The sequence below is a fragment of the Cynocephalus volans genome, chromosome 1, assembly GCF_027409185.1.
Source record: "Cynocephalus volans isolate mCynVol1 chromosome 1, mCynVol1.pri, whole genome shotgun sequence".
In the NCBI taxonomy this organism is placed as follows: Eukaryota; Metazoa; Chordata; class Mammalia; order Dermoptera; family Cynocephalidae; genus Cynocephalus; species Cynocephalus volans.
Window position 1 is genome coordinate 23,351,286 of NC_084460.1, and position 12,379 is coordinate 23,363,664.

Here is a 12,379-nt window from a genome sequence, read left to right on the forward strand (position 1 = left end):
GTGATGGCCCCTCACCAAACCGATAGAGATTGTGTTGGGCACCTCTATAAAGAGAGTATATTTAAAGATGCTCATATGGATATATATAAAGATAAGCACATAGGGTTAGGAGAACATTAGAAGCAAACATGTCATTAAAAAATATTTTCTAAAATGCATGGACTATTTCAGGGAGGGGAGCAGCCAGCACTTACCCTTCCTGTGCCACAGGCATGTCCTGCTGCAAATCTGGTCTGCTCTGAGACTCAGCTTGGCAGTATTACCTTACAGTAGGATTTCTGGGCTTTTGTCTAGCTTTATTTCTATTTTAATTTAATTCCTTTATTGTATTTTAGTCTCATTAGAAGAATTAAACCAAGCTTCCATGTAATAAGGCATCAAAGTACACAGCCATCTGCTCAGGTCTTTTTATTTATTTCTAAAAGTGGAAATTTCACAGCTTTATTAGAGATGTGTTTCAATTTGGGCCTTGCAATCCATAAAGTAGTCATGAGACAGCTCTGGGATTGGACAGGGCACACAACTTGGGGTTAGACAAGCCAGGGTTGAATCCCAGCTCTGCCACTTTCTAGCTGTGTGACTCCAGGTAAGCCACGTCACCTCTCTGAGCCTCAGTTTCCTTATCTGCAAAATGGGAATAACACCTACCTCTAAGAGTTGTTGGGAAGTACTGTGGAGCGCTCAGGCACAGTTCCTGATGTGTTCTTTCATCCATCACCAAACATTCATTGCCTAATCTGTTGCACCGAGCTGGGGATGTAGAGATGAGCAAAGCCCAGCCCCACCCCCGGTTAGAGCCCGCGGGGGGAGTGACACACGCACACGCACTTGTCAGGGACAGGCGCCGGGGCGCATGCTTGGGAGTGCTACGATCTGAGGCGCTCATGAATCACTGCTCTTTGGTACCTTGAGAACACGTGAGGGTTTGGGGTAACCCTCTCCGTGCTTTGCTCACCAGCTCATCTCTGTGGCTGCCAGCCTCCTGGCAAGACTTATTTCACCATGAACCAAATGGAAACCAGCAGGCAGACCATCACGGGCTGGTCCCCGGTGACCCGAAGTCCTGCTCCCCTTTCCAGCCAAAAATCACAGCTCTTGACGGCGCAGAGCTCGCTGACGAGCCGCCCCAGGACGCGCTGGTACAGCATGTCCTGCTTCTCCCGGGAAAACTCCTCCTGGTTGGCCGCCTGGGTGGCGTTGATGCAGCTGGAGACAAACATGTCCTTGGTCACGTTGACTTCCGAGCAGCCGTCGTAGTGGATGCCGTCGGGGAACTGCCAGTAGTTGGCCTCGTAGTACCGGTTGCCCTCGGCTCCGAAGTCGATGTCCAGCTTTCGGCCTTGTCTGATGAAGGCTCCCGGGCGGGTCTCGGCCACCCGGGCCTCGGTGATCTGGGCGGTGCTCGGCCGGGCTTTCCGGTTCCACTTGATTCTGTGCTTTATGCCTCTCGCCTTGACCACGGACAGATGGCTGACGACCAGGACACAGACAATGGCCAGCAGCCATCCACCGAGATGCTTCCTCATCGTGTCAGAATCTGCAACACAAATGCCCCGGGGCGGTTAGCTTCCCCACTGGGCTGCCCACACTCCCCTGCCCCTCCCGAGTGCAGGAGATTTTTAAGGAAAGGAATGGAATTCTTGCGTCATTTACATTTTCCCAAAGCAAGATAGTTTTCCCACGCTTGGGCTGCACAGGGTTAACTGGAATGCCAAGTTTCCTTGCTTTTGCCTGGAATTATTTCTACTCTGGGCAGCAACCTGTTTTTCTCAGACAGATAAGAAGCTGCAACTGGCAATTATAAAGCCTTTGAATATGCATGGGAAAATAAATGGGTGATGACTTAATTCATATAGGTTTTCTTTGGTTCCAAGTCTTTCCAATCAAGGGGTGTATGGGAGAAAAATACAGTTGAAGAGTTGGAATCAAATGTTTCTGGGCATAGGCTGTACTTCTAATTTTCCCTCTTCAAACTTCATTGCTCTAAGCTGGCACTCTCTTGGGTACATTCTGCCATCTATTCTAAGAAAGTCACTGGCTGCTGATCCTAAAGGGCTTTATGGTAATGGGGGTGGGGAGGGAGAGAAAAATGGAGATGTAGTTCAAGGACTCCTGCATTCCCCTCTGTCAAAGGGTCTAGATGTGCTGTAGGTAGCCCTTCTAATCTCAACCCCCAGGGGACATGTGACCCCCTGCTTATCCTACTAGCTTGCATGATAGCTACTGAGTTAAGCCCTTCCATGACATTGCCTAACTCATTTCTCACATAGGATAACTACATTATTACCCCTATTTTGTAAACATTGTGCTGGGATTCAGAGATGTTATGTAATTGGCCCAAAGCTGCACAGTAGGAGGTGGCAGATTTGAATCCAGCTCTGTCTGATGCTGTGCACACTAGACAGGACCCATGGCCCATCTGGGCTTCAGGAGGGGGTCATTGTGCTTTTGACTTACTGGGCACAATGACCCCTAAGCTAAGCAAAGAGCAGGGCCCTTGAGGAAGTTCATGGGAAATGAGATGAAGGGGAGGACAGGAGGGCAGGGGGAACACCAAGAAGGTTCTGGGTCAAGGTGGCCCCAGGGCATCCGAAGGGCTGCTGATGACATCATGGGATAGCTCTCTACCCCCATTCTCAATCCTGGTAGCCCGTCACATCTGGCTCTTGAAACAATAGCTATTGTGGAAATTCACCTCCCAAGGCCAACAGTCTGGGCATTCCAGCACCTGGACCTTTGTTGGTGTGGCTCCGGGATACAGGAAGAGTTCCCTTGGTGGATTGTGCCTAAACTTTCTTCTAGGCAAAAACTTACTGAGTCTGTGGAGTGCCAGAGCTGGAGGAAGTTGAGGGGTAGCTTTAGCTTGTTTGGCCCCTAACTCGCCTTCCACCATCCCTCTGCACCTTTCCTGCAAGTGATCAATGTTCCTCTGTTAAAGTGTTCAATACCAGTGCAATACTGGGTCTTATGTTAAAAAAAGAAAAAAAAAAAAAAAAAAAAAGGCAGGCTGGCTGGTTAGAACAGTTGGTTGGAGCACGGTATTATAACACCAGGGTCAAGGATTTGAATTCCCATACCAGGCAGCGGCCAAAAAAAAAAAAAAAAAAAAAAAAAACGTGGGGGGGGTGGGCAAGACACAGCCTAAGAGCATATCCAGGCACCTGTGGAAGCCTGCAAAGAGCCTCACTGACCTTCCTTGCTTGTGGGCATTGTCTAGCCTCTGCTCCAGGGTGGACATGAGCACCCAGGCCCCCAGCCCCCCACATGCTGCCCCTGATCACAGTGAACTCAGACTGGCTTTCTCCAAAGAGACCCAAGCATGAAGCAAACATTAGTCTCCTAGATAGGGGGCCATACCCCATGTCATCAGCCTGTTCATCTTGGTAGGAGAAATCTTAAATAAGAATAATAACATAATAGATCATTACAGGTGAATCAAATTAAGAAAAATAAAAGCAGAGTTCTTGAGAAAGAAACTAGTTCTCTCAGGCAAGGGCTTCAAAGCCAAACAAGATCCCAAATAGCTAACCTTAAAGTAGCATTTTATTGTAGCAGCAACACACAGAAATGCAAAACCATTGATGACTGAACGTTCGCACAAGTCCCCCCTGACTTGGGACCCATCCCAGAATGCGGGAGGAAAGAAGTCATTGCATGGCTTCCAGTCTGAGGTAGAGACCTGATTAGGGAAGAGCAACCCTGAGCACAGAAATGCCTCCCCTCGTACCTTGGACTCTCTGCAGGGATGTGCCTCTGGAGCCACAGGCTGCACGGTCCTCCAGCACTCCCCCTTGGTGGCCAGGCCTGCCTGGCTATATAGCAGCTGTGGGGGGAGGTGGCGTTCCTGCTGCTGTCCTAATATGGCAGCCTTTCCCTCCCTGGCAGAACTAATCAGGGGTTTCTGGGCCACTCCTTCCTCCTGAGAAGGAGGGACCTTCTTATCACTTTTTACTACTAAAAACCACATGAAGATCTTGATGAAGTTTAGAAAGACTCCAGAGGTGCCTTTTAGAATTGGAATTAGAAGTAAAATGCTTTTCCATCAGTATCTACAACAGAGGTGGCATAAACAAGCCTTGCTGGGGATGCGGGCTGTCCTGCACATAAAGACCACCCTCAGACAGTAAAGGGGCCTTTTCCAGGCAGCCCCTGTGGGAAGGGTCAGCTCGGATAGAGGGCAAGCATTCCCCTGGACCACTGTATCGCAAAGCTGGGATCCCTGGGAGTGAGGGGCACACTTCCACTGGGTAGGTGGGAAAGCAGGACTAATGCTGGATGGAAGGACAACTGAGAGGACTTCCAGCACTTTGGGCTGCTTGGGGCCATGTGGGGAATGCTTGAAGGACTGAATTAGCCCAAAGACCAGGGTGTTATAGATCTGTGGGAACCCAGGAGGCAGAGACAGATCAAGATGAAACCAACCCCGTCCACAGATGGTAGGGCTGAAAGTGGATTCGTCAGCGTGCCTTCCCCTCTACCTGATGCCCAAGCACGGGGGTGGGGGGCGGAGCTGGAGAGTCGTTCCTGGGTTTTACAGAGCATGAGGCTCATAGTTATTGGGTGACCATTCTGGGCCTTACACAGAAGGGACTTGTTTAGGTGTCCCTGTTAGAATCATTACTACAAAGAAAAATCAAAAGTGAATTTTGGAGGTGAGTTTGGAGCAAGACTTGCCTGTAAATAGAATGTGATCTTTTTTCTGAATCAATGTTCTCTCCACGGATTCGTTTCAGGGCCCATTCGCAAACCAAATTAAGCGGTTGTTTCTGGGCTGGCCAGCAGATGGCGCCAGAAGAGCTTACAAAGACTTTACAGCCGGTGGTGGGATGAGCGCTGTCTGCACCCGAAGGGCTTCTAAGCTGGAGATGGATTTGGCGCCTCACGTTGGGCTTTTCTTTCTTCTCTGGCTTTATTTTTAAAATTTGTTTCCTTTTTTTTTTTTTTTTTTTTTTAATGCAGCTGGGCGGTATGGGGACCCAAACTCCCGACGTTGGTGTTGGTGAGCACGGTGCTCTAACCACCTGAGCTAACCGGCCAGCCCTATTTCCTCTTCTTTTTAACTAAAAAAACCTTTTTTTTTCTTTTTAGAATCACAGACTTTTTGTGCTTATGAATACACATGAAACACAAACATATCAGTAGTGCAATCTTAGTACAGACTATTTACAAAATTCAGAACAGGAGAAAAACGCTCCTCATATTTCATTACTCGGAGACAAGTACAATTTTGTTCAATATATAGATTTGTACTGTACAAATATATAGATGCTTAGGGTCATAATTAGGGTTCGGAGTGTTTAGAGCTAGAAAGGATTCAGAACCCTCTAGTCCAGCTCCTTCATTCGCACTGTGAGGTCATGGGCCCACATAGCCCCAAGGTCGCCCAAGTAGGCAGGCAGTGTAGCCCTGGGGGGCCATTGCCTTATTCCGAACTCTGCGTACTGTTCACCCCGCCTCCCCCCGACCCCCTGGCACAACCATCTCCAGCCCCCTCCACTTCTCTTCTTTCTATCCCTTTCTGAGTAGGCCTTTGCCCAGAGGGTGGTGGGAGGTTGGTTTGGAGCTGATGAAGCTGCAGATTCTTCTTGTCAGTGAACAAAAGGCTGTTATTGAAGGCACAGAGGAGTGTGGAAGACTGAAAATGCTGCGAAAGAAGGGAGGGGCTCTGGAAACTGAAAACAAGGCAAGAAGGCTGTTTACCAGATGCAGAGAATGCAAAGCTGCTTCTATCCTGCCTTGCACTGGTTTCCTTGCCTATGAAGATGAACACATAGACAAGGAATTCGTGAGAGAACATTAATTTCTTCAAATGAGATGAAAGATCAGGGCCAAGTGGATTATACCTTCTGTCATCGACAATTATATGATGAGTATAATTGCATGTAGATCATCTTTGAGAAAACAGAGAGAATGAGGTGGATACCGCAGGGCTGGTGTTCCGTGATGCAGGGGTCGATGATGCATTTCTCTTGAATGTATGAACAATAGAAAATTATGTGTATTATCATACTCCAAGGAAGGGAAGAATCAGCCAGGTTCCATTGCTAAAGGAGCTCCTGACCTAATGGTAGAGAAATAATTGAAGTGCAATTTGGAAAATAATACTTATTAGATAGCTTTGTAGCTGTCTAAACAGTTGCTATGGTCTGAATGTTTGTGTGTCCCCCAAAATTCTTATGTTGAAATCCTAACCCCCAAGGGGATGGTATCAGGAGGTAGACCTTTGGGAGGTGGTTAGGTCATAAGATTGGAGCCCTCATGATTGATATTAGTGCCCTGGTAAAAGAGGCCCCAAAGAGCTCCTCTCCTCTTCTGCCATGTGAGGACGCAGTGAAAAGAAGTCAATCTGTGAACCAGGAAGTGGGTTCCAGGCACCAGGAACCAGACATCGAATCTGCTAGCACTTTGATCTTGGACTTTCCAGCCTCCAGAACTGTGAGAAATAAATTTGTGCTGTTTATAAGCCACCCAATCTATAGTATTTTGTTACAGCAGCCCAAACAGACTAAGACAATATACATACTTTTTTTTTTCTTTTTATTGAAGTCTATGTCCACACAGGAAGCTGCACATATTATGAGTGTACAGCATTATACGCTTTTACAAACTGAACACACCCATATGTAACCTGCATTTAGACTGAGAAACCAAACATTGCAGCACCCTCAAAGCCTCCCCAGGTCCCCTTCAAGTCACTATCCCCTCACCTATACTGATCACTGTCCTGACTCCTATACCAGAGATGGGGATTTATTAAAGCAGCAAGAGGAAATTTAACAGGGATAAATGCTACAGTTTTACACTTAGCATGATGAAGACCTGTCATGGCAGTAGGTGGAATCCCGTGGCACACAGTTGCATAGAACTGGAACACAAGCCCACAGGCCAACCACAGCTTGCAGACGCACATGCTGTGTGATGCAAAGGTCATTTCCTCTGCAGTTCTCTGCCCTTTCCTGGTCAGATGGCAGCTGGTATTTGCAGTTTGGCTGTGGGGGTTGACTGACGGCAGGGAGTGGGAGGGGGGGAGGAACAGCAGTGGTCCTCATGGCATAGCAGGGACCACCGAGGCAGACACTCATCTCTGGTGGTGTCACCATGTGTCTGTGGAGCAGGGCATTTTGTAAGTGAGAAGAGAGAAAGGGAGGCTTAGAGCAGGGTAACAGGATGAAGGCGGCTCCATCTCTCCCATCTGCCCAGAAAGGAGTGGATGGGAAGGTGCAGAAACTCCACCTGAAGTTCCAAGGAAGAGCAGAGAATGCCAGACTCAGCCACCATTTCAAGTTCCTCATTCAGCTTCCCTGCCACTGTTCTCATCGTCTGTGATGGTTTTTTCTTTGTTTTTTTTGACCGGTAAGGGGATCGCAACCCTCGGCACAGTGTGGTCTGCACCACGCTCAGCCAGTGAGCGCACCGGCCATCCCTATATAGGATCCGAACCCACGGCCTCGGCGCTACCAGCATTGCACTCTCCCGAGTGAGCCACGGGGCCGGCCCATCGTTTGTGATGTTTTTAAAAGTGTGATTAACCTGATAATTTGGTCTGCAGTTTGTCTTCCATCCCCAAGTATGCAGGAAAATGTTCAAAAGGAGAAAGGCCTCCCCAAGGAACAGGTGAGAGGGGCAGCTGTGTGTGAGTGCAGTGACACTTTGGTCACCCAGGGTGATCTTCATTCTCAGAGGAGGCCCTCAGAATGCTGCACAGGGTGGGCATGAGCCAGAGGCCCAGGTTCTAATCCCTATCCCGCCACTCTCTGCCTCGTGTGGCTTCAGTGATCACCAGTTGCAGGAGAGCTTTGCCCTTTGCTCTCTCTTGTAAGGTGCCCTCCTCCACCATAGACATAATATATTTACTGGGCATCTTTGGGGAGTGGAAGTTCATGCTGCGAATCAGTCCCACATCTGTACAAGTGGTATCACGTCCTCCTTACTGCTGTTCAGAAGACAGCTTATCAAACGCTGCTTGGCACTGCTGGAATTGCAGAATTCAATGCAAATTCTTCCAGTGAAATAGAATAAGGGGTTGTAAGCCAAGGTCTAAAAGCTGTTTTGAATACACAGGTGTGGGGAAAATAGAGTAGTTTAGTCAGGCTTGCTTGCCTCAGGTCCTGTTGGGGGTGGTGTAGCACATTCTTTGTAAACAAGTTGTGTGTGGGTGGAGTTAATGCATGTGTACGCCAATGTATCTTGTTAGTTTGTTGCTATTCTTGTGTGTTTTTCAGAGTTTGTGAAGCAGTGGCTGGCTGGCAGAGAGTTCGTGTCTAAAAATAGATTGTGTTTACTTTGCTGGCAGCTGCTCAGTTTTTCTTTAGACTTTGCCATAGCAGTTGAGTTTCTGGGTTTCTCTTTGGACTGCCTAGCTGTCAGACGTGTGTGCTGAATAAAGACTATTCTTTCTTCAACCAAGGTTCCAAGGACCTTTTTCCCAGTTACTTAGCTCGTAGACCTGTGTGTGAAGGGTTTTGTGCTCCAGTCTGGACAACGGGCTTGAGGGGTCTGTGAGCTCCAGACCCAGCCCTAGCTCTACAACAGGTATGTGTTAACATGTTAAATATTGGCCTGCCAGAAATACTAATGAAGCATGTATGGTCATGAAGGAAAATGGCAAAGGCTGAAGAGGATCATGCTGAGGTTGAAACTGTGGTAGCCTTCAGCCGGAAGAAAGATCAAAGGTCCATGAAGACAGGTCACATGGTGGGGAAAAGTAGTGGTCATGCCATAGAGCCAAGCAAAGTAGAAAAAACAGGGAGAGGTCACCTCTTGGTAGTGGTGGCTGCAGGGACAAGATTTGGAAAGAGATGGAAATGGGGGGTCCAACATTTTCTAAAAGTGCTTTTATTTATTTATTTTAAACATTTTATTAATATTATTTTTTACATTCTAGGATGTTGTTGCAGAGCAGTTGGGATGGAAAGGGAGAAGGGAAAGGGGAAGGAAATGTGATGAAAGAAGGAGGAAGGAGGAGGGGTGAGATTGAGGCCTGTGTCACCCCCTCATTCCTACAGGGGAGACTGGAGGGCTTCCAGCATAGCTTGGTCATTGCCAGGCTGGGTGCAGATGTCAGGGGAGTGTGGCAAAAGCTCTCACCTCCCACCACCCCAGCTCAAGAAGCCAGGGCCCTTCTTGATGTGGTTTGGTGGTCATTGCTGGGCTGGTTACATGTGTCAGGGAGCATTGCTGAGACCCCCAGCCTTCCCCCCTTTCTGGCTTGGTAGCCCAGGGGACTTCCAGTCCTTCTAGGTGTTATAGGTGTTCTTTGGTGAAATGAGACTTTGACTAGTTAATATCAAACTTTGTCTCTGGTTGTGGGTACTCTGTTTTTTCCTTCAGTTCTGTGTTGGATTATTTGCTGTTCCCACCACTTAAATTCTGCACTGGAACTAATTTGTTGTCTTTTGGTTACTTCTAAAATGGGGGAAATTCCTGTGAGGACCAGCCCTTGAGCCCTGTGGTTGAGCTAAATTGCTGCTTTGCTGCTGATTCCCTGGGTAAGCCTTTTTGTGCAGCTCAGGTTTTAACGGTTGACTTTATGGGTACTTCTGGGTCTAGAGAAATCCAGTGTACTTGGGCTGCGTAGAAACTCTGGTCTGGGCCTGAGTCTGTTCATCAAACTGCACCCCATGCAGTTCTATATTCCTGACCAGTCTCCTCTGAGTGGTCCTGTGCTGATTGAGGGGCAGATCAGCTGTCCTTGCTGTGTCCCACTGTTCTTTCGTGGGCCCATTTCCCTTACCGCCCATGCTCCAAACACTTCCCATGGGACCGGCCGTGCTCCGGTCCCTTGTGATGACTCACCAGCTTCTGAGCAGCTCCTTTTTTCAGTTGTTGTGGCTCCTAACTCCTATGTGGACCCACAGGAACCTTATTAATGGTCTTGCTGGTCTGGGAGGCCACCAAAGCCTTCTTCTCTCCTGCCACCTCCAAGCAACTTCATCCAAAGAGCACAGCTGCAGCTTTTGCCAGCTTCTGCTCCGTGCACTCAGCAGCTCCAGCCTGGAAGTGGCCAGGATTCAAAATGGTCAGAGCAGTTCTTTTTTTTCTTTCATTGCGGGTTCTCTAGCCTTCATGCACTCTGTAGTTCTCTCCTCCTCTTTCCCTGAGCTCTAGCGACCCCAGCTTGGCTGTTGTTGCGTTTTTATAGTTATAAATTGGTTGATTTGTGGGAGAGAGTGAAGCTGGGGACTGTCTATTCCACCATTTGACTGGAAGTCCCTAAAAATGCTTTTATTGAAGTATAACATACATCCAAAAAAGTGCACATACCGTAAGTACACAATTCAGTGAATTTTCACAAACTCAACACCCTTATGTAATCAGCAGAATATTCCCAACTTTCATGCCAACTCCCCTCAAAGGCAACCACTGTCTTGACTTCTAGTATTCAGACTAGATTCTCCTGTCTTTTGTATTTTATAGAAATGGAATCATGTAGCATATGCTGTTTGGCATCTGGCTTCTTTTGTTCAACATGTTTGTGAGATTCATCAATAGTGTTGCTTAGAGATATTATCTTTAAATTCTCATTCCTATATAATAAATGGTTGTATAATTTAATATCTATTCACCTTTTGGTGGATATTTGGGTTTTCTGCATTGGGGACTATTGTGAATACAGTTGCTATGAAAATTCTTTTGCATGTCTCTTGGTTGAACATAAGCTCTCATTTCTGTTGGGAAAATATTCAAGAGTGCTAGGTCATTGGATAAATGTCTGTTCAGCTTTAGCAGAAGTTGCCAAACACTTTACCAAAATCGTTCAACCAATTTAGATTCAACTGGGCATGAGGGCTCTAACTGCACCACAGTGACCTCTATGCCAGCTCATTTGTATAGGAGATTTCTTCTAATTCTCCCCACAACCCTATAAGAAAGGTGCTCAATGGGGAAGTTTCATTGTGTTGCTTAGGTAAACGACAGTAGTTTGATAAGCTATCATAGATCAGGGCTGTCAGGGCTGGTTGGTTAGCTCAGTTGGTAGAGCATGGTGCTGGTTGCAATAAGGTCATGGGTTCAGATTCTTGCACTGGCCAGCTGCAAAAAAAAGTTATCGTGGATCTAAGAACAAAACATATAGGTTAGAAGAGAGTAGGCGTGACTTTGTTCCACTAGTTGTGGGGTTCTTAACCTGGAGGATGGCTTTCCATGGATAGAATTTGGAAAATACATGAACTTGGATGGGAAAAACAAATCCCACATCTTTATTTTCACCAACCTCTACCTGAAATAGAGCTTTTCAAAGAACGCAAGCAGCAGACCACAGTAGCATTAGTTATACCTGTGACTACAACACCATCAGAATCACAGATATTTTTGTGCTTCATGACAGGGAGGGTGACCAGTTGTCCCAGTTTTCCAGAGACTAAGAGAATTCCCAGGACATGGGATTTTCAGTCCTAAAATGAGAAAGTACAAAGCAAACCAGGATGAATTGGCCAACCTAAACCCAGGTGTAGCAGATCTCAAAATATCCTTCACACTTACCACTGTGAAATTGGGGTAGTTATTAGGCTCATTAGTAGATCTTATGTAGTGAATTTTTAGACATTTAAATTTAATGAGTATTACAATGTTTTAATAACTCTATTTCAGTTTAATCAGTTTCTTTTGTAACCTATATATTTTATTTTATGCATTTAAAAACATCATCCTGAGCAGAATCCATAGGCTTCACCAGACTGACCATGGCAGGGACAGACATTTCAGCTGGGTCTCGATATACACATAGGAGTTTGTCAGCCAGAGATGGGGGCAGGAAAGACATTCCAGGTGGGGGGAACAGTATGAGAAAAAGAATGTGAGCACCTTACGGGTGCCTCTGGGAGACCCTCTGATGAGCTGAATGATGAAGCCAAGTGAGAATGGGTGGGGGGCGGGGAGTGTCCTGTTATAGGTGCCCCAGAGGAGGACTGGATTGCTGCAGAGAGGGGTGTGGGGAGAAAGGGATACAAAGGGGACAACTAACATCTATGGTCTTCTCGTGGATTTCTTTCACAACTATTTCTGCCTTGCACATTTTTCCACCTGGCTCAGCTCTGTGGTCCAGAGAAAGGGCTAACATTTATTGAACAATGAATTCTTCTTTCCAGCCCTGGGTAACTGTCGCCATTGCCCAGGGAATGATCCTTTCAGCACAGGTGTACCTTTGCAGATCACACCCACCTCCACTATGGGTGTCCTTGATTGTAAGAAAGGACACTATGGGTCCTCTCTCTCCTTCACTTTAGCTGCCACATGGAAACATTTTGGGCTTTCCAACTGGACATGAACCTGTGCTCTTCTCCCATCTTCTCTATTCTCCTGGCCCCAAGTGGAAGTGACATGCAGGCATGAGATGACTCATAGGGGAGGAGGATCAAGTATACATGCGGGCCAATAGAGG

The 12,379-nt window shown here is 47.1% G+C and overlaps 1 protein-coding gene across 1 annotated transcript; it reads right to left on the reverse strand.

The window, feature by feature from the left end:
- Positions 1-905: 905 nt before the first annotated feature.
- On the reverse strand, positions 906-3,771 carry PRND (prion like protein doppel). Its single transcript, XM_063110073.1, has 2 exons — positions 3,728-3,771; positions 906-1,537 (listed from the first exon to the last, which is right to left on the reverse strand). Exon 2 carries the CDS (start codon positions 1,524-1,526, stop codon positions 993-995), a length of 534 nt encoding a protein of 177 aa, XP_062966143.1. The 5' UTR covers positions 1,527-1,537; positions 3,728-3,771; the 3' UTR covers positions 906-992.
- Between the last annotated feature and the right edge of the window lie 8,608 nt (positions 3,772-12,379).

Coding starts and splice junctions, on each gene's coding strand:
- PRND (XM_063110073.1), bottom strand. CDS start 1,526: ATGAGGAAGCATCTCGGTGGATGGCTGCTGGCCATTGTCTGTGTCCTG.